Source organism: Loxodonta africana, chromosome 8 (genome assembly GCF_030014295.1).
Source record: "Loxodonta africana isolate mLoxAfr1 chromosome 8, mLoxAfr1.hap2, whole genome shotgun sequence".
Taxonomy (NCBI): Eukaryota; Metazoa; Chordata; class Mammalia; order Proboscidea; family Elephantidae; genus Loxodonta; species Loxodonta africana.
The window spans coordinates 123331225-123359195 of record NC_087349.1 but is presented as its reverse complement, the minus strand read 5'-3'; the positions used below and the strand labels follow the sequence as shown (position 1 = coordinate 123359195).

The 27971-nt window shown below is 43.0% G+C and overlaps 1 protein-coding gene across 1 annotated transcript in view; it reads right to left on the bottom strand.

Annotated features, from left to right (window-relative positions):
- The window catches only part of GRID1 (glutamate ionotropic receptor delta type subunit 1), a 986611-nt gene that overhangs the window by 280718 nt on the left and 677922 nt on the right, over window positions 1-27971 (bottom strand). The window contains exons 7-8 of the mRNA XM_064290308.1: window positions 22168-22329; window positions 20430-20549 (exon numbers count right to left, since the gene is read on the bottom strand). Of these exons, the coding sequence (XP_064146378.1) occupies window positions 20430-20549; window positions 22168-22329 (282 nt within the window). The remainder of the gene's footprint in view (window positions 1-20429; window positions 20550-22167; window positions 22330-27971) is intronic.

Here is a 27971-nt window from a genome sequence, read left to right as displayed (position 1 = left end):
TATTTCTAACAGCATTGCTTCTAATAGCAAAACATAAAACTCAAGTAGAAATAACCCAAGTGTCCCTATCCAGTCAAATAAACAAATTATAGTATACTCAGAAATTAAATACCATGCAGTTGTGAAAATTAAATAATTTTGCTATACACATAATACGCTTTATTAGTGTAATGTTGATTTTAAAAAGTCTCAGATAAATACTTACACATAAGATCCCCATTTCAATGTTTAAAGCTACTTAATCTGAACAGTGCTTAGAGGAAAAGTTAAATATATATGTGACAGAATCTTATAAAAACAAGTTATCTTCCTGCAGTAAACAACCATAAAGCCTATTAAAATGTATAAAAGAACCACTTTCAGGTCTTGGATATCAATCACTGCAAGGCTACAGTCTTGGTAATAATGGAAACAACATGAGATAAAATCCATATTCACACCAGGTCTTCTGCCTGGCAGTTTAATTAGGTGGAAGAAACTGAGATAAGATTTTGTGGTGCCAAGACGAGAAGAATTTGGGTAGCATGGCAACAGAGCTGAAGTGAAAAATCTGAAAATATCTCTGTAAAAATTCCACCCAATTTCTTGGATGACTTCTGAGATGTGTATGTAGCTTGGAAAGAATCTACGAGGATGGGATTGATCAGAAAGGAGGATGCAGAAATGAGTAGATATTTCAGCAATCTCAGAGTGCTAGACATATGTTAACCTTTAGTCCCAGACAAAGTATAAATAGCTTGATGAATCCTCATTACTTTCAATTAAGAGCCCAGAGATTCCACGCCCTTGGTGTAAAGATTAATTACCACAACATATTCTAAAACCAAACCTCAATAGATAGTTTGTTAGTAACTTCAATGTCTCCGCATGCAATATTTTAACAATCTTTAGAAAAAGATAACATAAGCCAGAGCCTCTACAAGATACATATCTTCTACAGTGTCCAGCATAAAATGAAAAGAAACTAGCAAACATGGAAAGGAACAAGAAATAGTGACTGATAATCAAGTCAATAGAAGCAAATCCTTAGAAGATGAAGATATTGGAGTTAACAGACAAGGATTTGAAAAGAAATATTATAAATATGGTAAATAGAGGGAATAAGTTACAATACAAATTAGAATCCATAATAATTAGAATATATAAAAATGAATCATAAGCACAGTTAAGAAATACAAAATAAAATTAAATATTTGTTGAATCAGTATAAAAACCAGCTGGACACAGTAAAACACAGGACTAGTTAACTCAAGACATGTTTATACCCAATACCTAACTGAAGCAGAGAAAGAAAAAATACGCAGGAAAAAAACAGCAGAACATAAAATATTTGTGGTAACTGCTAAACATGTCTAATAAATGTTAATTGCTGTCCAAGAAGGAAAAGCATCAGTGTCACAACCAAAATTAAAATGGCTGAAAATTTCCCAAATTCGATAGAAACACATCAACCCTTGACTCAAGAAACTCAGCAGGATAAATGTCAAAAAAAAAATTACACTTACCTAGACATATCACAGTAAAATTACTGAAAAAAAATCAAAGATCGACTTAACCTGAAAAGCAGCCAGAGGAAAAAAATATCTTGAAAGGAGCAACAATAAGACTGATGATGGATTTAAAACAACAACAACAAAAAAAACCTCTACGTAAACAAGAGAACAATGAAATTACATCTGTAAAGTGATACAAGGAAAATTAGAATGTAATAATCACTGAAAATCCTTTTCAAAAAATGATGGTGAGAGCACCTTATAAAAATGGCAGTAAAATAAAGTCATTGTGGAAAGAAATCCTATAGTAAATAGCAATTATAAACACTTTTTTATTTCTTTTCTTCTCTTTATTAAAAAGACACATGACTGGAGTCCCAGCCCTGGTGGGGTGGCATAACCCTGCTACAGCTCATTTGTCCTGTTTATGGCACTAAATTCTCCAAGCAGAATGTAAAACACAATTACCTGAGGTCTCTAAAGGATGAAGAAAAGCTGGCAAGTTGTAGGAGTCAAATTTGGAAAAGCAAACTGCACAGAACTGAGTTTCTGCTCTCTGTCTCTCTGTCTCTGTCTTTCTCTTTCCCCTCTGCTCTGAAAGAAGGCCCTGTTTTTAGAGCAGCATGATGGTGGTGGTAGCACTGGCCCCTAAAAGTAGAATAGAAACCTCATTTTTCTGGCCAAAAAAACCAGAAGCCATAAAAAAATAACACCTGAGTACTGGAGAATGATAGAAGAATCCTAGCAAGGAGAGCTCTAGAAGAAAGCCACGGAAAGAGATTCCCTGATTTTGGTATGAACTGCAAAAACCCCTGGTTCACCCCACAGAAATCCATAAGTGGGAAAGAACTAAACTAGCATAGCAAAGGTTTTGAAAACTTAAAACTGATAAGAAATTTGAAACATGGATCACAGAAGGTGAGACCAAACTTTTAGGTCCAAACCTTACCAGGCTGACTGTACGCTAAAATACATATTATCTCTGGATAATGTTGATAACTCTATATGCTAAAACAAACTATCAACATTATCCAGAGAGTTATAACAAGGCCTCAAGTCTACACATTATTGCTTTCACAACATCCAGAACACAACCAAAAATTATTCGACATACAAATAACCCCAAAAAATATGATCAATTCTCAAGGGAAAACACAATGAAGAGATGCCAAACCAGAGATGACTTAGATGTTGAAATTATCAGATAAAAACATCAAAGCATGTTATAGGAAGTAAAGGAAAATATACTTAAAATGAATCCAAGGATAAGAGATAAGAACTCTCACAAGAAAACTGGAAATTACATATGTAACATCAATATAGAAATTTTAGAACAGAAAATTAAAAAAAAATATATTATAGACTAGGCTCAATATATCATATCAGAATGGATATGGCAGGGGAAAAACGAGTCAACTTGAGATAAATCAATTGAAACTATTCAATCTAAAGAAAATAGAAGGAGAAAAAAATCAGAGCCTCAGGGACCTATGGAACAATATTAAATGGTCTAACATACATGTCATTGGAGTCCCAGAAGGAGAGGAACAGAGATTTAGGTAGAAACAATATTTAAAGCAATAATTGTAGGAATACTTCCCAAATTTGGTATAAAATATAACTATACACATTCAAAACACAGTGAACTCCAAAAAGTATCAACTCAAAGAAAATCACATCTAGAAACACTTTAATTAAATTGATGAAAACCAAATATAAAGAAAAAAAATTTATAACAACCAAGGGAAAACAAGACATTACTGTACACACAGGGGAACAATGATTGGAAAGACTACAGATTTCTCATCAGAAAATACAGAGGCCAAGTTCGATAGGCATAACATAGTTCGTAAAGAAAACATTCATCCTGCTTCTGTGAGTAGCGTCTGGGCTCTTAAAAGCTTACAAGTGGTCATCTAAGATACATCTATTGATCCCATCAAGTTCAAAGCAAAGGAGAATGAAGAAAACCAAAGACACAAGGAAAATATTAGCCCAAAGGACTAATAGATCTATTAGTGAACCACAGCCTCCAACAGCCTGCGCCCAGAACTAGATGGTGCCCGGCTATCACCACTGACTGCTTTGACATGGATCACAATAGAAGGTCCCAGATAGAGTGGGAGAAAAATGTAGAACAAAATTCAAATTCACAAAAAATGGCCAGACTTACTGGTCTGACAGAAACTGGAGGAACCCCCAAGACTATGGCCCCCAGACACCCTGCTAACTCAGAACTGAAGCCACTCTCGAAATCTACCTTTCAGCCAAAGATGAGACAGGCCTATAAAACAAACAACAACACATGTGAGGAACATGCTTCTTAGTTCAATCAAGTACAGGAGACCAAATGGGCAACATTTGCCCAAAAGCAACACAAGAAGGAAGGAAGGGGCAGAATGAATGGACAGGGGGAACCCAGGGTGTAAAGGAAAATGGGGAGAGTGCTGACACATTGTGAGGATTGCAAGCACTGTCGCAAAACAATTTGGTGTATACATTTTTGAATGAGAAACTACTTTGCACTGTACACCTTCACCTAAATCTCAACAAAAGTTTTAAAAAAGAAAGACCAGAATAAAGAGGAATAACATCTCTAAAGCACTGAAAGAAAAGGAAATGTCAACCCAGAATTCTATATCCAGTGAAAACATACTTTCGGAATGAAGAAAAATTAAGACATTCTTTAAAGAAGAAAAACTAAGAGAATTTTTGCCAGCAGAACTGCACTAAAAAAATGATCAAAGAATTTCTTTAGGCTAAAGGAAAACGACACCAGTGGTAAACGTGTATCTTCATGAGTTAAAGGAGAACAAAATAAATGGAAAATATCTAAAGGGTATTTTTTTTTTCCATATTGACTTATTTTAACTGTGTATGGCTGTTCAAATAAAAAATTATAACACTGGTAGGATTTTCAACATATGCAGATATACAAGACAAGGCACCTTTAGTACAAAATAACATAAAAGCAAGGGTGGAGAGTTATAGGGACCTACATATTGCAAGGTTTCTACATTTTATGTAAAACATATTAATTCTAAGTAGAATCCCTTAAAATTGATTTAAAAAAAATAGATATACCCAAAATGTAAATAAACTATAAAATGGGACGTGTAAAAAAAAAACTCAATCCCCCAAAAATGTCAGGAAATGGGGCATGGGGTGCCAAAATACAGAGGAAACAAATAAAAACAAATAATAAAAACATAGACATAAGTCAAACTCTCCCGATAATTGCGTAGAATGATAATGGTATGAAAACTCCAGTTTAAAGGCAAGTATTGACAGGAGCCCTGGTGGCAAAGTGGTTAAGAGCTACGGCTGCTAACCAAAAGGCCAGCAGTTCGAATCCACCAGCTGCCCCTTGGAAACCCTATGGGGCAGTTCTACTCTGTCCTATAGGGTCACTAGGAGTCGGAGTTGACTCAACAGCAACAGGTTTGGTGGTTTTCAGTTATTGACAGGTGGACAAAAAGCAGTAGTCTCTATTCTGGCTGTGGGAAGTCACAGTTTCATAATAAATACCAGATAGATTAAAGATAAATAGATGGATAAAAATACAACATACCAAATTTTGTGGAATGGAGCCAAATAGTGCTTAGAGAGAAATGTGCAGCATTAAATGCTTACATTAGAGAAAAGAAAAATATAAAAAAATAAGTAGCCTACATTTCCATCTTCAGTAAGTAGAGAAAGACCAAGAGGTGTTTTGAACACAGATGCAAATATCCTCAACAAAATATTAGCAAATGGAATTTAGCAATATATTAAAAAGATAATACAGTACTGGTAAGTAGTGTTTATTGCAGAAATGCAAGGCTGCTTCAATACATGAAAATCAATCATTGAAATTCACCACATAATCAGTCTAATTAAGAAAAACATGATAATCTCAATAGATCAGAAAAAATAGACAAAATTCAACAAACAGTCATAATAAAATCTCTCAACAAACTAAGAATAGAAGGGAATCTTCCTTAATCTAACAAAAGACATCTAGAAGAAAAACCTGGAGTCCCTAGGTGACTGAAATGGTTAAGTGCTTGACTATTAACCAAAAAGTAGTCTAACTCACCCAGAGGTAACTTGGAAGAAAGGCCTGGTGATCTGCTCCTGAAAGGTCATGCCCATGAAAACCCTATGCATTCTACCCTGGGACATATGGGTTGCCATGAGTCAGCATCGATGAGAGGACAACTGGTAGAAAAAACCTATATTACATCGTAAGTAATGGTAAGAGACTGAATGCCTTGTCTCACTACTTCTAATCAATATCATATTGGAAAGTCTAGGTATTTTAATAAGGCAATAAAAAGAAATAAAAGAAATTCAGATTTAAAAACTAATAAAATGGTCTCTATTCACAGCTAACATAATTGTCTACGTCGAAAACCCTTTAAAAACTACATAAAAAGCTACTGCCACCAATAAATGAGTTTAGCAAGTTTTCTTGATACAAACTCAAACTGGATCATAGACCTAACTGTAGGAAAAAATCTTCATGATCTTGGCTTCGGCAATGAATTTTTAGATGTGACATTAAAAGCATAATCTACGAAAGAAAAAGTGTTTATGTGTGTGTGTGTGCATATATATATATATAAATACTTCAACAATAAGAAACAAAACAACTTTACAAAAAATGTGGAAAAGAGCTGAACAGACACTTCACCCAAAAAGATATACAGATGGCAAATAAGCATACAAAAAGATGCTCAGTCATCAATTGTCATTAAACCTGCTGCCTCTGAGTCGATTCAGATTCATAGCAATCCCATAGGACAGAGTAAAACTGCCCAACAGGGTTTCCAAGGAACAGTTGGTGGATTAGAGCTGCTGATGTTTTTGCTTAGCAGCAAAAGCTGTTAACCACTGCACCACCAGGGCCCCTCAATAGTCATTAGTTAAACGGGAGCTATCACCACAACAAAACATCTCTACATATCTATTAGAATGACTTCAAAACAAAACAAAGACATGAGTAACAAATTCTAACAAGGACACAGAGCAACAGAAACATTAATTATTAATTCCTTGTTGGGGTGAATGCAAAATTGCACAGTTACTTTGACAAACAGTTTGTCAGTTTATTATGAAAATATATACTTCTCACATGATCCACCAATCACACTCCAAGGTATTTATCCAAATCAATTGGAACTTATTTCCACATAAAAACCTTTTCTATGAATGTTGATAATATCTTTATTTAGAATCACCAAAAACTAGAAACAACCACAAGGGCTTTCATCAGTTGAGTGAATAAACAAACTCTGGTACATTCATATGATGGAATAATATTCAGCAATAAAAAGAATAAACGTTAAATTACACAACAACTTGGTCGAAGGTTAAATGGTTTGCTGAGTGAAAGAGGACAGATTCCAAAGGCTACCTACAATGTGAGTCCATTTATGTGAAATTCTGGAAAGAGACAGAAACTACAGGGACAGAAAATTGATTAGTGGTTAATGGAGGGGGTAACGGCTAAAGAGAATTTTTAGGGTGATGGAACTGCCCTGTATCTTACTGTGAAGTTAGATACATGACTCACACATTTGTCAAAAGCTATAGAACTGAACACCGCAAAAGTGAACTTTATTGTGCATATTTAAAGCCAGAATGTCAGCAGATCCAGGATATAAAGCAGACTCTGAAAATAAATCTGACTGTATTATAAATGTATCACATAACCTCACTGAAGGGAACAAGGAAAAAAGGAGTTAATCTAAGTAATTTTGGGTAACAGCATTTTCCTTGAATACTATAAAGTTAACGTCTACCCACAGATAAGACAGATAAACAGAGATACATCCACATAATAGATTTACTCAGAAATAAAAAGAAAGGAACTCTTTATAGACACAATAACAAAGATTAATCTCAAAACTGCTATGCCAAGTGAAAGAAGAGTAAAAAAGAGCAAATAGTATACAATTCCATTTATATAAAATTCCGACATGGACCTTATAGTCTATAGTGACAACAAGCAGATAATCAGTAAGGATGATGTTGGCGAGAGATATAGAGGGTAAAGAAGCATGCGATGGAAATATCTGTTATCTTCATTGTAATGAAAGTTCAATATCTATGCATATAATCAAAACTTATCAAATGGTACATTTTAAATATTTGAAGTTTATTGTACTTCAATTATACCTCAATACAGTTGCTAAAAATCATTGAAGTATACATTTAAAACGGGCAAATTTTATGAGTAAAATATGCCTCAATAACATTATTTTAAAAACCATGATTAATACGATCATGAAAATAAAAGACAAATTGGAGAAAATAGATGAAAACGTAGAGAATTCGAGAGATAGGTTAAATCTAACTAAAATAGTTTGAAAGGAAACAAATATAAAGTAAAATGATACAGAAAGATTAAAATAAAGAGGAAACAAATTAACATGTGTGTCATATCCCAAATCTGTAATATGTGTGTAATTAGAGTTCCGGAGAATAAGGAAAGTGTGACTATGCACCCATACCAACATAAAACTAGATAAAAGCTAAGAATTGTGAAAAACTAATAATATGTTTGAATCCAAAGATTCAAAAAGTTCTGTGAATCCCAAGTTTGATAAATGAAAAGAAAATTATATTTAGGTAAATCAGAGTAAGATTTAAAAGCAGCCAAAAGGAAAAAAAAGAAATTTACCTTCAAAAGAGAAACAATAATACTGAGACTATCAGAAATGGTAGAATCAAGAAGAAAGTAGAACGACACCTATAAAGTGCTAAAAGAAAAATAACTACTAACAGAATTGTATATTCAGTGAAAATAACCTTCACCAATGAGTGCAGAATAAAGATATTTTCAGAAAAACAAAAACCAATACACTTCATTGATCACCAGCTAACCAGCACTATAAGAAACACTAACACTAGACCAGGTCAATAAACCAATTAAAATGCAGAGACTGGCAAAACCTGTTGCTGTCAAGTCAATTCTTACACACAGAGACCCTACAGGACAGAGTAGAACTGCTACGTAGAGTTTCCAAGGAGTGTCTAGTGGATTTGAACTGCCAACCTTTTGGTCAGCAGCCGTAGCTCTTAACCACTATGCCACCACAGTTTCCAGAGACTGGCAAGGTGGATAATAAAACATGACCCAAACTATGTGCTGCCTGCAACAAACTCACTTCAAATTCAATGACATAGGTAGGTTTAAAGCAAAAGAATATAAATACAAAGACATACCATGCAAACACTAATCAAAAACCAGGCAGAAATTGATCTATTACTATCAGATAAAGTAGACTTCGGAATAGGAAAATTATTAGAGCCAAAGAGAGGCATTAGAAACCATAAAAGGAACACTCCACCATAAAGACGTAATGATCCTACGTGTGTTTGCAACAAACACTGAGTCTCAAAATACATGAGTAAAAAACTGATAGAGTTTAAAAGAGGATAGACAAATTTACATCTATAGTTGGGAATTTCAACAACCTCCTCTCAGCACCTGATACAACTACTAAACAGAAGATTAACAAGGATACTGAAGATCTGAATAACATGATCAACCAATAAGATCTAATTGATATACATAAATCACTCTGCCCAACAGCGGCACTTTTTTTTTTTTCTAGTGCTCATGGAACATTCATCAATAGAGGCTACATTCTGGGTCATAAAACAAACCTGAACAAATGTAAAAAAAACTGAAGTAATACAGAGTATGCCCTTTGACCATAATGAAATAAAACTAGAATCCCATCACAGAAAGGCAATAGGAAAATCTCTCAAAATGCAGAAATTAAATAATAGAACTATAATTAAGTTACAGACAAAGAAGAAGTCTCAGAGGAAAAAAAAAAAAAAAAAGAACTAAATGAAAATGAGACGTACCAACATATCAAAATAAGTGGAATGCAGTTAAAGCAGTGCTTAGAGGGAAACTCATAGCAGCAAATGCTTACATTAGGAAAGAGGAAATGTTTCAAATAATCTAAGTTTCTACCTCAAGAAATTTAAAAATAAAGAACAGCAAAATAAATGTAATGTGTGCAGTAGTAATGAAATAGTAAACAAAATTATTGAAATCAAAAATGGGAAAATGAAACAAAATTCTAGCTCTTCCAAAAAACTCAATTAAATTGATAAACTGACAAAACAAGACACAAATCACCAATATCAAGAGTGATACATGATACTGCTATAGCTGCAGTAGCCATTAAGAAGATGATAAGGGATATTATGAACAACTTTATGCACATAAATTCATCAACTAAGAAGAAATGGACAAACTCCTCAAAACCCAAAATTACCAAAACTCAACTGTGGTGAAAAAGATAATCTAAATAATCCAATAGCCAATAAAAATTACATTTTTAATTCAAAAGCTTCTGAAATAAATGGTTTCACTGGAGAATTCTACCAATAATTCAAAAAATTAAGACTAAGTCTACCCAATTGTGTCCAGAAAACAGAAGGAGGAAAAGCTACCCAACACATTTTATGAGGGTAGTTACTACCCTTATGTCAAAAACAAAATATGATAGTACATACAAAAAAGCAACGACAACTACACCCGCTATGTCATGAGCTTAGATGCAAAAACCTTCAACAATCTATTAGCAAACAGGATCAAAAATGTATAAAAAAATTTATACACTCTGACCAAGGAGGATTCCTTCCAGGTATGCAAGCTTGGTTCAACAGTTGAAGATCAATCAATATAATCTATCAAATTCACATGCTAAATTAAAAAAAAGAAATCTTATGATCATAGCAATTGACACAGAAAAAGCATTTGGGGGAAAAAAATATCTAACATCCATTCTCAGAAATTTAGGAGAGGGGAATTACCTCAACTTGATAAAGACCATTTACAAAAAACTTTACAGCTAATATCACATTCAGTGGTAAGATTAGAAATAAGACAAAGATGTCCACTCTGACTCAGTGTGTTATTGGATGCTCTAGTCACTTCAATAAGCCTATTACCACTGAGTCGATTCCAGCTCATAGCGACCCTATATGACACAGTAGAACTACCCCATAGGGTTTCCAAGGCTGTAATTCTATACAGAAGCAACTGCCACATCTTTCTCCAGCGGAGTGGCTGGTATGTTCGAACCACTGACCTCTCAGTTAGCAGCTGAGTGCTTTAACCATGCACCACCAGGTTCCATAGTCACTTAAATAAGGCAAGAAAAATAAATACAAGGCGTACGGATTGAAAAGGAAGAAATAAAACTGTCCTCCTTTGCAAATGACATATTTTTCTACATAGAAAATCCAAGGAATCTAGAAAAGACCATATAAGTGAACTAATAAGTGCATTCAGTTAGGTCACAGCAAACAATATCAATACATAAAAATCAATGGCATTTCTATATCCTAATAATGCATATGCAGAAGCCAAAGTTGAAAACCTAAAACCATTTACAATCGCTCTGAAGAAAGTAAAATACGCCAACTCCTTACTCATCTACTCTCTCATTATTCAACGTTTTGCATTTATGACAACAGTATAAAATCTACCATCCGACCATTTTGCGCACTGACCATGTAACGATGTACGTGTGGCAGTAATGAACGCAGAGGTGCAAGGGGAGCGATTGTAAACATTCGTTCCTGGTTTCTACATTTCCTTGAGCTGTTTTTAGTAATTGCTTCACAGAAAGTCTTGTATTTGACTGGCATTTTCAAATTCAGTACTTAAAGATCCACGGTGTTTACAAATAATTTTTAAAAATCTCCCTATCTTTTGAAATAGCTCCCTTTCCACTCCTCATATTGTGTATTTGCGTTATCTCTATTTCTTGATTCCATGTGACACAATTTTTTACAATTGATTTTTTTCAAGAACTAGGTCTAACTTGTTTGATCAATTTTGTTGTCTTTTATATTAATCTTTTTTTTTTGGTCTGCTTGCTTACCATCTTTGTTTTATTATTGTTTTCTAAACTTAGTATGTAAGGCATTAGATAATTTATTTTTATTATTTCTAATATTGGAATGAGCTACATTTTTTATTGTGGTAATATGTACACATAGCATAAAATTAGCCGTTTACACCATTTTTTAAGTGTGCGATTCCGTAGCATTAATTACAGCCACAGTGTTGTGCAGCCATCACCGCTATCTTTTCATCACCACGTTGCTTCATCACCACTTTCAAAAAGGCAATCCTCCTTCTGCTGAATTGCTTTTGGACCTTTGTCACAAATAATTTGGGCGTATTTGTGTGGGTCTATTTCTAGCTCTCTGTTCTGTTCCGTTGATCGATGTGACTTTGCTTTTGCCAATACCACCGTGTCTTCATTACTGTGTAGCTATTTAGTTGACCTTAATATCAGCTACAGTGATTCCTCCTACTTTATTCTTTGTCAGATTTGTTTTCGCTTTTATAGTGTCTGTGGGTTTACATAAACATTTTAGAATAAAATTGTCCGGGTGTATGAAAATCTTGTTAGGATTTTTGTAAGAATTGCATTAAACCAATAGGTCAATTTAGGGAGAAAAGACATCCCTACTTTCTGAGTCTTCCAACTCATCAACATCGGCGTTTTGTAATTTCCAGCATACAGACCCTGCACATGTTAAGTGTATACCTAAGTACATCCACTCCTCACTTATCCACACGGTTAGGTTCCAAAGACCAGATGATTATGTGAAAATCGGCATTTTGAGGAAATGCAGGATGATCATATCAGATAGCAAAATGGAGGATGACTACATCACTACATAAATGCCAAATTACATCATTATTCACCTACCAAATTACATCATTACCTAACTGCCAAACCACTGAGGATCATGGCCCAGCCAAGTCGACACAAAACCTTAACCATCACAGAGGGCTAAAATTACACTCAGAACAGCCAAACAGAAAGATGAAACAGACCTGGTTTATATGAGTTGACAAGAAAATTTCCATCCCCAATTAAAAAAAAGCAAAGAACCCAAAGTATAATTTACAAAACAGAAAATACAAATGCCCAATAATTATATTTTTAAATGTATAGTTTCACAAATAAAATGCAAATTTGGCAACATTACATTTTTCATATTGCTAACGACTTAGCAAAATCGTTTTATATATTACTCAGTTTTCTGAGCATGGTTTCCATAGACAACTGGTATACGTGAAAATCAGTAAACCTTTCTGTAATCAATTTGAAAACATGCATCAAGTGCATCAAGAGCCTAAAATATTATTATTTGTTTTGTAATACTACTTCTTAAAAACTTACTAAGAAAATAAAAATACCCAAACCCACTGCCGTGGAGTCGATTCCGACTCATAGCGACCCTATAGGATAGAGTAGAACTGCCCCATAGAGATTCCAAGGAGCGCCTGGTGGATTTGAAGAAAGTAAACACAGGTATGACTACAATTATGTGTATTTTGGATATTTCTTAAAACACTGCTTTCTAACAAAATGCTGAAAATGCCTAAACGTACATCATATAGGATGATAAAATAAATGATGGCTGTATTTAAAAGTTGGATGATGTTTTTCCAATAAAAATCACAGTTTTTAAAGAATAAAGAAATGAGGAAACACTCCCCACATAGGATTCAGAAAGTAAAGACGTAAAATGCAGCAATTTGATAAATACACGTACTCCTGTCTCTGTCCCTATGAACAGAGGAAAGGAAAATTTAAAAAATCACAAAGAAAATGCACCAGAAAGGCTAACCGTCTTTATTTCCTGGTTCAGAGATTATATCTGATTTTTATATTCTCCTTTTCGTTTGTCTGAATCCTAAGCGTTCTGCCCTCCGTGAGGATGTTATGCTCAAAACAAAGCAGTTAATGTTGGTTTTAATGCTATACTTAATTGTGCCTTGTCCTTACTTCCTTACTCAGATGAAGCAGCAGTGTGTTTTTGGTTCTCAGCTCCGTCAAAGCAGTTCTACACAAGGGTTGGGAGCAGTTGACATTTTACTTGGGAAACACGCTGCTAGAATGCCAATCCAGGAAGAGATGGGAGTTTATTTCTCATCTGAGACTCACTGTGCACAGCTGGTGTCTCTGTCGGAGCAGCTTAATGGAGACACTACACTCTTCTGGGGTTGGGCCCTCCCACCCCAACCACACACCCACATGCTCTTTACCCTCTCTGTAGATAGTGTGCACACCGCCTGGCGTCACAGATGTGGCTCATGGTACCAACCGCTGCAGCCACCAGGTAGGGGATCTCACCTGTGCTGGAGAGGCAGCTTCCACTTCGTTACCAGGGCCACCCTGTCTGCAGGCTGGCCTCACGGCACAGAGCTTCTGAACCCTGGGACATCTTGCAGCCCAGCGTAACAGATCAGGGAAAGAATGGTAATGATGTACTTGCAAGTGCAGGAGGACAGGGTCCTATGGGGTGTCCATCACTACATGATAAGCAATTATTACTCCATGAGTGATCAGCAGCCTCAAGGCCCTCCTGGGGACACGATAGTCAAGGGAGTGCTGATTCCTGTCCCAGGCCAGCTTTTACTAAGAATCAGAACTGACAGTGACAATAGCAGCATCTTAGACTAGCAAAGGAGAGTGAAGTCCTTCCATTTCCCTGAGTAATCACCGGAATGGAGAGGCAAGGGCAAGGGCTGCGGTAGGACTTCCAATCTGTAGGCTCCAGATCCAGGGGAAGCAACTGTGAGGCCCTCACGCTGGCTCGGAGGACAGGAGGTGGGAGGGGAGAGTGGGCTGAGGGGAGAGAGGGAGTCACAGGATGGTATCATTTTCAATTCAGAAAGGATGCTCTGGGGCCTCCCCAGGAAGCCTGCCTACCCAGCCATAGCTCTGCCCCATGCTTGTTGCTGTTACCTAGTCATCTCTTCAGTTTCTGGGCCTCAGTTTCCCCGATGGAGATGCAAAAAGCCATGGAGAGGCTGGAGTCGGGGAGGCTGCATAGGCTGACCTCAGGGCCACCTACCACATTCCGCACCGATTGCAATCATGCTATGTCTGTTTGTGCAACGGTTTAATATATTTGGGATCCAAATCTACCAGGGCTAAAGAAAAGCATGAAACACACTGAACTAATTTCTCAGCCTCTCCTGGTCCTAAATCACTTCTACTCTATGGAAAGGAGCAAGAAACAACACTGTTCTCTCTTATCACACCAGGATCACCTTTGTCCTGGGTGAGATGTACATAAGGCAAGTCCATTGGTTATCCCCATGCTCCCGTCCCATGCTCAAAAAAACGCTGCCCTCCATTGAGTCAGGGAATTTGCAGGAGGTGCCTGTGGGGAAGGAGGCTTAAAGGACTGGTGGGTAGGTGACAGTTTTTCCTGGAGCCATGGGTTAGTGGAAGGAAGTGAGTCCCCCACACCAGCATCATTAGGGCAGGGAGGGAGGGCTTTTTCAGCAATCGTGTCATGGAAAGTGTTTCCACAGGGCTGTGGCTGATACTAAATTCCAGGCAAACCATGCTTGTGGGAAAAAAAAGGACAGCCATGTTGTCCTGGTTCCACTGATAACGTCGACCCCAAAACATAATCCTAAAAATGAAATTTCATCAAGCTGAACTTCCTCAAATCCCTCTCATCCCTTGGTCTTTAGAGGGAATGGACATCTGTTACCAGGTACAGAAGGGGGCTGGGCACCACACCAGAACACAGCTTAGCCATCTCAGCGGCTACCTGCTCTGGGGCTCGGGCAGGGTGGGCCTCCCATCTCAGCCTCCTGGGAGACGTCTGTCTGAGCAGAGGGAAGCAAAGCCAAGTAGAACTGTGTGGGGCTCCTGTCACAGCTCTGGGACCTGAAATAAAATGCCTCCAATAGGAAGAAACACAAATCCACAGGGCAAATGTCAGGCCAGGTCCTGTGGCAGCTGGGTGTGACGTCCCAATGAACCCTGGTCCTGAAGAGCTTGCTGGATGAGCACCCAGGCCGGGCAGCTCCAAACAGACAGAAAGGGTGAACATTTTGCCTAGAGTCATACAGCTAGCTGGCAACATACATCTTTGATTTTCCACCCAGTGCTCCGTCCACAGGAGCACATTTCCTGAAGGTGAGGATTAATGAATGTTTGTCCAGCCCCTGCAGAGAAGGCCCCCGCCCGCTCCTCCAGTCCTCTGAAGGCTGAGTAATCTGCAGTCCCCTGATACCACTTTGTCCAACAAGTCTGGGTGATGTACCCTTCCCAAGATTTTCCTCCCGGGTGTTTAAGAAAACATCCATTTGCTCCTTAATTTAAATAATTCCTCTAGGTTTAGATCTTAAAGAAACAACTTGGTTGTTTTTGTTTTGTTGCTATTAAAAAAAAAAGACCAATTGCCGTCAAGTTGATTCTGACTCATAGCACCCTCCAGGACAGAGTAGAACTGCCCCATAGAATTTCCAAGGAGTGCCTGGTGGATTTGAACTGCTGACCTCTTGGTTAGCAGTTGTAGCACTTAACCACTGTATGACCAAGGTTTCCTTTGTTGCTATAGCTGTCTTTAAATTTAGATAGAAAGAGACAGATAAAGAGACCAATAGGTATAGTGGAAGGACTTCAGTGGTGAAAAATCACTCAGCTGCTAACCAACAGGTTAGAGGTTCAAGACCTCCCAGAGGTGCCTTAGAAGAAAGGCCTGGCAATGTACTTCTGAAAAATCAGCCATTGAAAACCCTACGGAGTACAGTTCTACTCTGACACACAGACTTTCTGTAAGTCAGAATTAACTCGAAAGCAACTGGTAACTGGTAAAAAGGTATAGGTATATATACAGATGGAGCCTTGGTGGCCCAGTGGGTAGGCGCTCAGGCTGCTAACCAACAGTTTGGCAGTTTGAATCCACCAGCTGCTCCTTGGAAATCCTATGGGGCAGTTCTACTCTGTCCTATAGGGTCAATATGAGTCGGAATCAACTTGACGGCAACAGGTTTTATAGATACAGATAGATATAGATATGGCTATAGATGATAGGGATTCAGATACAGATAAAGAGTCTTTGCAGGGGACCCCTCACCCAGCCCCAGAATGACTATGTCAGTGTTCACAGCTGGCTCTGTGTCCTGCCTTGGCCAGCGAGTTCTGCAGGAAAGAATCGGTCCTGTCAGAGCCTCCCCTCACCCCTAAAGATGCCTGGTCATTGCTCCTGCCTTTGCATGGTTCAAGACCCTCGTCCTACCCTCAGTTCACTTTCCACTCTTGGCTATCTTTTGTCTTGCGAGAATGCGAATGACCTTTATTTTTTAAACTGCCCCGTTTCCCAGCCTCCTCTCACCTGGTGATCACAGCTTGGCTCCGCCCCCCCCCCGCCCCTGGCTGCCTGCCCTAAGCCCCACTCCTCCCTTCCTTCTGGATCTCCCAGGCCTTTTGGAGTGTTCCCTGGGCCTAAATAATAAACATCTGAAATGGTAAAACTCATTCCTGATTTCCAGACAACTTCTCCTTAGCCTTGAGAAGCTGCCAGGCTGACAGATAACAACTGGGATATGCAGTTATTAAGGGCAGACTTTAAAATGACAAAAGGATACATTTTAAAATAAAGTTCTCTTGAAAATCAGCTTCCCTTCCAACTCAATTACATCCAGCCTCCCTCGCAGAAGCTCCTTATACTGCAAGATTCCTCTTGGCTTCAGGGTATTTGAGGAGTATTTTCTTGACAACAGGGAAGGCCCAGGCACCTGAAGCAGGATGTGGAGGACACAGTGCCTTGTCCTCTCTCAGACTCCTGGCGTGGCCACCACAACACCTGGCATGGGGCTCTGGAGTCAACTGAGATGAGGAGGGCCTACCACCAGCCCTCTCTCTGCCCATGGTGCCATCCTGGGCCTGGGTGTTAGAGATGAGCTAGGGTAGGGAAAGGCAGGAGAGGAAGAGAAGAGGCCAGCAGGGAAGCCTGGGTGGGAATAACCTCAGAAGGGCACTAGGGGGGAAGGAAGTACAAAGACAGACACAGGCAGCCCTGGGACAGACTGAGACAGCTCTGGGACAGACTGAGGCAGCTCTGGACAGACTAGGACAACTCTGGGATAGACTGAGACAGCTCTGGGATAGACTGAAACAGCTCTGGGATAGACTGAAACAGCTCTGGGATAGACTAAGCTCTGGGACAGACTGAGGCAGCTCTGGGACAGACTGAGACAACTCCGGGATAGACTGAGGCAGCTCTGGGACAGACTGAGGCAACTCAGGGACAGACTGAGGCAGCTCTGGACAGACTAGGACAGCTCTGGGATAGACTCAGACAGCTCTGGGGTAGACTGAGATAGCTCTGGGGTAGACTGAAACAGCTCTGGGATAGACTGAGGTAGCTCTGGGACAGACGAGGACAGCTCTGGGATAGACTGAGACAGCTCTGGAACTGACTGAGGCAGCTATGGGATAGACTGAGACAGCTTTGGAATAGACTGAGACACCTTTGGGACAGACTGAGGCAGCTCTGGGATAGACTGAGACAGCTCTGGAACAGACTGAGGCAGCTATGGGATAGACTGAGACAGCTCTGGGATAGACTGAGACAACTCTGGTACAGACTGAGACAGCTCTAGGACAGGCTGAGACAGCTCTGGGACAGATCGAGGCAGCTTGAGGACAGACTGAGACAGCTCTGGGATAGACTGAGACAACTCTGGGACACACTGAGGCAGCTCTGGGACAGACTCAGGCAGCTCTGGGACAGGCTGAGGCACCTCTGGGCAGACTAGGACAGCTCTGGGACAGATTGAGGCAGCTCTGGGACAGACTGAGGCAGCTCTGGGACAGACAGGGACAGCTCTGGGACAACTGGGACAGCTCTGGGACAGACCGGGACAGCTCTGGGAGGACAGAGTGAGGCAGCTCTGGAATAGACTGAGACAGCTCTGGGATAGACTGACAGCTCTGGGAGGACAGACTGAGGCAGTTCTGGGATAGGCTGAGACAGCTCTGTGACAGACTGGGACAGCAATGGGACAGACTGAGGCAGCTCTGGGAAAGACTGAGGCAGCTTTGGGATAGACTGAGACAGCTCTGGGAAAGACTGAGACAGCTCTGGGACAGACTGGGATGGCAATGGGACAGACTGAGGAAGCTCTGGGGTAGACTGAGGCAGCTCTGGGACAGGCTGAGGCAGCCCTGGGACAGAGTGAGACAGCTCTGGGATAGACTGAGACAGCTCTGGGACAGACTGAGACAGCTCTGGGACAGACTGGGATGGCAATGGGACAGACTGAGGAAGCTCTGGGATTGACTGAGGCAGCTCTAGGATAGATTGAGGCAGCTCTGGGATAGGCTGAGACAGCCCTGGGACAGACTGAGGCAGCTCTGGGAGGACAAACTGAGGCAGCTCTGAGATAGACTGAGGCAGCTCTGGGATAGACTCGGGCAGCTCTGGCCCTCCACTCTGGCAGGAAGCTCTACAAGGCCCTTTCATGGCAAAGTTAAACAGCAGGGCTCTCTGTACTTTTTGGTCTTCCCCTACAAGTGGGAGTCCCTACGCAAGTCATCTCAAGCCCCCACCATAGCCTCACAGCTCTGGCCACCCCAACGGACATCACAGGCCATCCAAACACCCTTACACCACAGGCCATATCCTGACCCTCCAGGGTATCCCACAATAGGCATCGACCCCTCTGTGACCTACGAACAAATCTTTGAGCACCAAAACATTATTACATGACGTGTGCTGCCATCTGTCACAACCAGTCATGGGCCAACCCAGGATGCTCCCTCTGTCATGTGGTGGGCTGAAATTCACAAGATGAATTTCTGACTTCCCCTCATGCCCTATCACATAGTGACCCCAGCCAGTGTCAGGAGCCAGTCCTCCACAGGCATTACAGCTGAGGAGCTGTGCACTGTCCCTCCTCCACACAGATGGAATCTTCACCCTCGCCCTCAAGGAGCAAAACCCAGAGGTGCCCTCACCCAGATCCTCCATATCCCAACATCACTTAACCCTTCCTGCCCTGACCCTCGCCAGTGTGGAGGCCAGGTTTAGGGGGCTTTCACCAAGGGTTTACCCCATCTGCAATTGCAAGAACGCCCTCCCTTCACCTCCTGGGCAGCTGTCCTTACTAGAGTGAACAGTAGTCTGCATGTGTGTGCGTGGGCGTGTGTGTGTTGTTAATTCCTTGATCCTGTCCTGAGACAAAGGAGCTTTGTGGCCCCTTCCACCAGGAGTGTGCCCACCCCGGCCCCCGACAGCACCTGGGTCTCCTGGGCAGCCACTGCAGGGGTGTGTGCAGGCCTTCTACCACAGCTCCCTCGGCCCGCTGCTTCTGCTCCACATTGTGGCTTGTGGTGACTGTAACTGGCTTGCAGTGACTGTCCCCTTGTTTGATAACTGCCCCATCCTCTTTCTTGCCATATTGACTTCTTGGACCCTACCCTCTGAGGCTCTTCACAAGCCTCCCTTCAATTTGGGATCCCTCACTCTGTGTAAAGGTCTGCCTCTCCCTCGACTTCATTCCTTAAAAACTGTCCTCCATCCCCTGCGAGAGAAGGCGGAAGAGGCAAAGGGACATTGGAAAGAACTCCGAGGCCAGCAACCTGCATCAGCACCAGAGCCTCATCCCGGGCTGCTCAGCTCACCCATCCTCCCTTCTCTCTCCACTGTGCGTGTACCCACCACTCCTCACTCACCTGGGGACACGTGTTTCCATGCATGGCCTTGCCCCACTCTTGGATCTGGCTGCGACCTCAGACTCCTGCCTCAGCCACAATTCATACCTGTCCCCATGGCTGTGCTGATTTCAGCTCCTCTGGGAAAACACATGCCCTTCCCAGCCTCGCCCCTGGGACATGGCGGCCAGACCTGCAGAAGGCCCACCTGGTCCAGAAAGAAGGACCCGTTTTTACCTAGACCCTGATCTACTCAGACACTGCATTCACAGCACTTCCTCTTTGAAACCTCTCAGAGACAAGGCCCCCCATACCGCAGAAAACCCCACCTCAGCACCAGCCTGGGCTGAGGGAGACTTGGGATGCCTGGTGGCTGTCGCCTTCTTCAGAGCACTGCAGCAGGAAGAGAGCTAGCGAAGGTCCTGCGGCTTACCTTGCGCATGTCCTTGCCAAAGGTCTCGCTATAGGTCGTGCCAAGGATTTCAAACTGGACATAGGGATTTGAGCTGTCCTCCCGAAACTCCATCACCCCTGTGAGGCCAGTGATGTGGCCCTGCAAGAGAAGAGGAAAAACCATTGAGGGGGAGGGAAAGTGTGACGGAGAGGGTATGGATCCCGAATGCTTGGGAAAAAACTGGGCAGAGAGTAGTCACCGAGAAGGCAGGAATCGAGTCTTGAGGGCACCTTGGACAGGCTGTAATGAGGAACAAATTCCCAGCAGTCCTAGGGCCTTGGAAGAGGATCAACACTTTCCAGACCCTTCACTCCCAGGGGAAGCTCCTGAGACTTGCTTCTGTCTCTTGTGCAGTTCATGTGTTTAAAACACCTGCTATGTGCAAAACAAAAAAAAATTTTTTTTTTTTTTTTATGTGCCAGGCACTGTGCGAGGCAGGAGCTTCCAGTGTGACCCTGTGGTCCTTGCATTCCTGGAGCTTCGTCCTCACCTGGGATCCTTTCCAGGTCCTCCTCAAGAGGGAAATAAAGGCCAAGCAGAGCCATGTCAGACACAGATGCACAGCAGGAAGTTGCAGGGCAGCAACCATGAGATTTCAAGCTCAAATTCTGGCTTTGCTCCCTGAGCCACCTAGGACGAGCCTTTTTCCACCTCCCAGCTCCAGCTTGGAGTTAACAGGCCCACCTCACCAAGCCACTGCCAGGACTGAACAAAGAAGTGTGGATGCAACCCAGGTGCTGACACAGGCCTGCAAGCCCCAACCCTCTCTAGAGGCCAAGTGGTCTCAGCAAGTGGAGGGCTGAGGGAGCCTGCGGGGAGCCCCCTTCATGCTTTCAGCCTGAGGCAGGGCAGGGCCGCATACAGCCAGAATGGCAGAGTTGTTGGCTGAGGAGTCCCAGAGACAGAGCTGGCCCAGGAGGACCCAGCTCAGGCCTGGGCTGCAGGGGATTTAAACCCGCACCAGAATATGTAACTGTTACTGAAACTGCACAATTTATTGCCAATAAAGTTCCTAACACTACGGGTTTCTCTAAATGCTCTTTTGAAGCCTCTCAAAGCCAATGCACTATAACTAGTCTTTTGTGGATTGCATGATTCACTTCAAACCCAACTTTCTATCTTGGTATTGCTCCTCAGCAAATGGGCACACCACAAGTGCAGAGTGTGCATGCACGCAAGTGCACACACACACACGCACTTACACTCACATGTGTGCCCACATGCATACACACACAAGTATATGCACATATGCACACACATGTGTGTACATATGCACGTTCACACACGTGTGCGTGCATACACGGAGGTCCTGGCTGAATAGCACGTGCCAGTGTCAACTGACAAAAACCCCTTTTGTGGTTTGTGCCTGGTGGGGAGTCTAACAGACAAGAGTTAGAAAGCCACCTCTATTTTAATGTGACCTCAGGCAAATTTCTTTACTCTGTGACCTCAGGCAGGTTACTTCACTCTGAAGCTCAGTCTCCTTGTTTTGAAAACAGAGATGGTGATAATAATACAGAGCCCACGAAGCCTAGCTCATCCCAGCCTTCAAGTGCTGTGACAAGAAGAGTTGGAGAAAGTGAGGCATGCAGACAGGGGCCATTGAGACAGCCCATGCAAGGAGCCTGGTTTCCAAACACCTGCTTGAGGGGACAGGGGAGCTGCAAGGAGGGGCCTGTGTTTGGCCTTGTCCGGAGAGGGTGCTCTTAGCACAAACCTTTTTGATAGTGTCCAGCATGGACCTTCCTCCATTCCACGGCTTGGTGGACTTGCGTATGCAGTTGAGGCTGGCCATGCTGTGCCATTTGCGGTCCTCTAGCTTCCTGTGGAAGGCGTTGGCCAGCATAAGAACACTGTCATACAGGTAGAGGTTGGAGATCTGCAAAGACAAAGGTGATGAAACCCTTTCTACTGGGACATTTCCAGAGGGGAAGGGGAACCAGGAGAAGGCTGCAGTGGCCCAGGATGCCCACTCTAAGAAGTAGTACTCAGATACCTATGTCACCATCCTCTGGCTAGGTGCTCAGGTCCTGGTAGAATAAGATCTAACCCTGAGTCAGGAACTAGGGTGAGAAGCAGATCTGTACAACAAGGAGAACCAGGATGACCAGCCCCACAACTGAGACGTGCACACCACACTGTGTAACACTGTAGGAGGGGCATCTCAGTCCGATTAAGTGAGGAGGGATAAGGAAGTATGCAGGGAAGCATGGGCAGAAAGATCAGTTACAGGATTAATAGGGAAAAGGGTGGGAGCATTACAGGGAGAGCTCAGCCTCTGTGAAGAAATGAAAGTACAGGGAGCGTGAGGAGACAGGGTAGAGTCAGCCAACCTCTTCTATAAAGGACCAGGGAGTCAATGTTTTAGGCCTCACACTCTGCGGCTACTCAACACTGCCATTGTAGTGCAAAGCGGCCATAAACCAGCCTACACAGATTCATGACAATATCGTGTGTGTCAGAGTTGAACTGTGCTCCATAAGGTTTTCAATAGCTGTATTTTTGGAAGTAGTTCTGGAGGGCTTTTTTCAGAGGTACCTCTGGGGGAGCTTGAACTGCTAACCCTTTGGTTAGCAGCTGAGAGTGTTAACCATTTGCACCACCCAGGGACTCCAAAAAGGGCCTTAAAACCCACTGCCATCAAGTTGATGCCAAATCACAGCAGCCCTATAAGACAGAGTAGAACTTCTCCGAAAGGGTTTCCAAGGAGCAACTGGTAGATTCGAACTGATGACCTTCTGGTTAGCAGCCAAGCTCTTAACCACTGCGCCACCAGGGCTCCAAAAGGCCTTAGGCTATATGTAAATGATGGGTGTGGCTGTGTGCCAAAGTGTGCCAAAACTTAATTTACAAAGATCGAGCAGTGAGTTGGAATCTGCCTGTGAGCCTGAGTTGGCCGACCCCTTGGTCACATGGACTGGAAACAGTTCAAGGTACTGGCATCAGCAGCTACAGTAGGTAGAGTAGATTCAAGAGTGAAGCAGAGACTGGCAGGATGTGCTAAGGAGTTACACCACATCCTCTAGGTAGAGGGACATCATTGGAGGGTCTATGAACAGAAAGCCAGCAATCCCACCTGTGGGCTAAAAAGATCACTCTGATTACTAGACAGCAGAGAATGATCTAGGGGTGAGTGGGTGGCCTGAGTTAGGCGGCGGCAGCAAGGAACGTGACGACACATGTTGAAGGAGATTCCCGAGGTCGTGGGGAGAAAACGAGGTGTGTTGCAGTTGAGTCACCAGCATTTATGAGTCCATTAGCTACCACTGGTCACATCCGAGAACTATCCCTCTGCGTAGCTGTCCACAATAAAGCTAGATCATAAAGGACACGTGTGCCCATCTTAGAGCTCTCCAGAATAAGGCTGAGAGTAAGAAGTCATGATTGAAAAGCTGGAATCATAGTAAGGAGCATGGGGAACCAGCCTGCCTGTGGGACACAGGAGTGATCTGGATGGACAGGAATGGCACCACATACACTGCTTGTGGCCCCTATCCTCTGTGAGGAAGGAGGACAGCCTTGCTCTCTCCACCCTCACACCCACCCCCAATTCTCAAGCAGGCATCATGGAGCACAAAGGGGAGGAGCAGAAGGGAAAGAGGTAGGGCTGGAGATAACATACACCTTCCATCAAATTTGTGATCTTTCAACTGATAGCGACTATATAAACAACCGTCATCAAAGTGGGTCAAGGGGATGATATTCTGAACACCTAAGCAGGAAGTAGCTGCTAAAAATATTTCAGGAAAACAAAGTCACTGGATATAAATAATATGTAGGCCTCATAGGGCTCCTGGGAAGATCAAATAGGATCCTTGGGCTGAGGGAGGAACCCCTTACCTTCCACCACAAGCCAGTATGTCCCCTGCATCCCAATGCTCCCATGCCTTGATTCCTGCCTGCACTCTGTCCTCCCATGCCTTAGTCTGATGGCTCCAAAAGCAGGGGCCCAGACAAGGGCTTTGGTGATGGAACTGTCCACACAATTGAAAGTGAAATCAGAGGTGGGCCAATAGGAGGTGGGCAGGGCATCAATCGCATCACTTCTTTCTGGCAAACCCTCAAGTGTCATTTCCTTCTTGACACAGCTAAGCAGAGCTGACTGCTTCCTCTGTGGATGTCTCTGTGCTGTGATCACGACTGCAGAGCCCTGTTACATCCAACATGGTCCACTGTTCTTGCCCATGACCACTGTGGGCACAGGGATGAGCACCACTAAGCCTATAGGCCTGAAGCCTCCCCATGCTGTGAGTGTGAGAAGTGGGTGGGGATGGAGGCATAGATGGATGGACAGGAGCTGTTGCAGAGAGGGCAGAAGGGTGCCTAAGATGACAGACAGCTGCTAACTTCAACAAAGGCCGGCCTCAGGCCATAGGGGAGGCAGATATTTAGTACCTGGGCTGACCTTCTTCAAGGCCTTGCTATACACAAAGATGCTTACATGGTAGCATAGAGAAGGGCAATGCTCACCACTTGGAGCCTGCCCTCTGCTCCCCGTCCTACCAGGAGTGGTCATATCGGAACCCTGTGCTGGGGGAACACACCCTGAATAAGGCTGACTAACCACTCTTCGCTTCCGTCAGCTCGTCTGCACTCAAGACTCCCACAGAAAAATTATTTTTGACATGTCTTCCACCCCTTTGGAATACAAATCCATAACGGAGGTGCCGTTAAAAGGAAATAAGAGCAACTTAGAGTAGGTTTAAATTTATATTATTTATTTTTTCCAAAAGGATAACTCAAACATGAGAGTCCTTGGTGACATAAATGTTTCTCTTCTCAAGATATTCATGGTATCTCCTAGCCACCCACTCGCAGGTGGTGCTGTTCAGCCAGCTGGGACTCTTCGACACGCATCCCCACCTATACGCATACTCACACACACATCGGGGCAGCACCACCACAGCTGTGGCCTAGACTAGCACCCAATGGGATTTCTATTTCTGCCTCCAGCATTTCTGTTCACAGTGAATTAAGGTACTTAACAAATTTTTTTTTAACAAATGTATGAATACAGAGAGGCCAGCAATGAAGAGAATAAAGCAGGATGACTCATAGAGGCCAAGGGAAGCCCTCAGCCCTCCTACAAGTGTGTCTGCTTAAAGTGTAAGAGCATCACAGTTTAAAGAATCAGGCTTGATCAATGCTTTCTTCCAGGCATGGATATAGGTCCTCCCTCTGCCCTAAGATCACCCTGGGCACCCTCTTCCACAATATGTTATATACCAACAGTTCATAAAGCTGTTTGCCTCACCAAATTTTGAGCTCCTTAAGTGAAGAGTCATGTACATCTCTTCTCACTATCTCTAGATCCCACCACTAACCAAGGCACATGGCTCATGCTTAATATATGTTGATAGATGGATGCATAGTGTACAGATGAGTGAATGCATGGCGGATGGATGGATGGATGAATGGTTGAATGGGTGGATGTATGGTGGATGGATGGATGCATTAATGGGTGGATGAGTAGACAGTCTGATGCATGGTGATAGATGAATGATGGATGAATGAAAGCATGGTGATGGATGAATGGATGATGGATGGATGCATAGTGATGGATGGATGAGTGGATGAGTGGATGCATGGTGGATGGATGGATGGATGGATGGATGGATGGATGGATGGATGGATGGATGGATGGATGGGTGGATGGATAGATGGATAAATGGATGGTAGATGGATGGATGCATGGTGGATGGACAGATGGATGGAGGGATAGATGGTAAATGGATGGATGCCCAGTGGATGGATGGATGGATGCATGCATGCATGGATGGGTCTCTTCCTAAGACCGCACTCACTAATCTTTAGTCTCAAAATGAGAATACACAGAAAATACAGAAAACAGATAGCAGAAAAAAATAATAAAAACAGACAGCAGGAAAAAAAAAGAGAGAGAGATTTGAGGATTGCCTCCAACTGTGACTTGGAAAGGAGCCTCCTTTATTCAAGCAACAATTCTCAAAATGCCCCCTTGATTCCCACTTAGAGCTGTTTCCATTTACTCCATTCACTCCTGTCCCTTCTCCTGGTAAGATGCTGTCTCAGTACTTCTGCCTGATCTACCAGAAGCTCACACCCCAGTTCCAGACAAGTCTAGGTTGTACTGTTCTATGGATCCACAGTCTGTTCTCCAACCTCAGCATGCCCACTTAGGTGAAGACCTGCTATATTCACTGTTGGAGAAGCAAAGAGAGTGGAAGGGGCCCTACCCTCAGTTAGTTGTCTAGAGAAGGGACTTCTGAGGGAAAACAAAAAGAGGGAATGGCTAAAAGCAGCCTCTGCTTAGAGCCCAGGGCCTGATTCCAGGTGGCACTAATGGGTGCATAGCTAGCAAAAGCTTCCTGAGTGTGGAGACACCAGGCAGGCCCCCTTTACGTCCTGACAAACAGAAGGAAAATTGTTCCTCAAGGAGGGTGGGTACAGATCAGTGTCAGGGTTCTGGTCATGCCAAGCCCCTGAGCCAGGAAGAGAGGTCTGGTAGGAAAGAGGATCCCAACTGCTAGGCATTCACTCTTCATTGGTCAGAAGCGGCCAACATCTCATTATGGGCCAGAGAAGGATAGCCTGACCTTGCCTTTCTCCCTCACGCCTCAGGTAAGGCACAGCACAGAGTTATTAGCAAAGGGAAGACGAGCAGAGCAGATACTATCACTGTTGAAGCCCCCTCCCCTGCAAGTGGGAGCCCAGGGCTTTGGCCAGCCCAGGGTCAGGCATCCAGGGGTGGGTATACCAGGGGATAGGGTGGCCTGGAACACTGCAGCACAAAGTGACAAGGGACCCAGAAAGCATCAAAATGAGGACAGACTTGAGAAGTAAAAGAGATGCCAAAGGGGTGAGGCCAGGAGCATGGTAGAGGAAAGACCCAGACGCATAGCAGAGAACCTGCAGCCAGCTCAGAGACCCAGAGTAAGTGAAGACAAGGCGGACAAGAATCAGAACCAGGGAAGGGGTCTGAGGCATTCCCGGGAGCCACAGCCACGACTTCAAGTGGGGAGGGGGTTGTGCAGAACCTGGTGGTTCATTAGCTACCCCAGGATGTATGCCGAGCTCCATCTTACTCACTACCATCGACCATGACCCTCACTCTCTGTGGGTGCAGCTTAGGTGGGTGACGAGCCAGAGTTGTAGATTGTCACAACAGGGACCTAGCTCTGCTGTGTCCTCAGTGTCTCTAGAAGCACAAGAACATAGCAAGCATTTAATGTTTACTGAATGGACAGGTTAGATCTCCACTCCCACTCACCTGCTGAGTGACGTTGAGCAGGTCACTTAAGGCAGATAGATTTATCTTTATAACAATAAACCAATGCGATCGGTGCCCCTGAAGAGAAGCAGTATGGTGGCCCTGATGTGCTCCCCTGTGAAACTGGATAGTGTTATGAATTGAATTGTATCCCCCAAATTAATGTGAAAGTCCTAATCCCTGTGCCCGTGAATGTGCCCTGTGTGGAAAGCACCATCATCACCAGTTGCCATCAAGGCAATTCCAACTCATGACGACCCCACGTACATCAG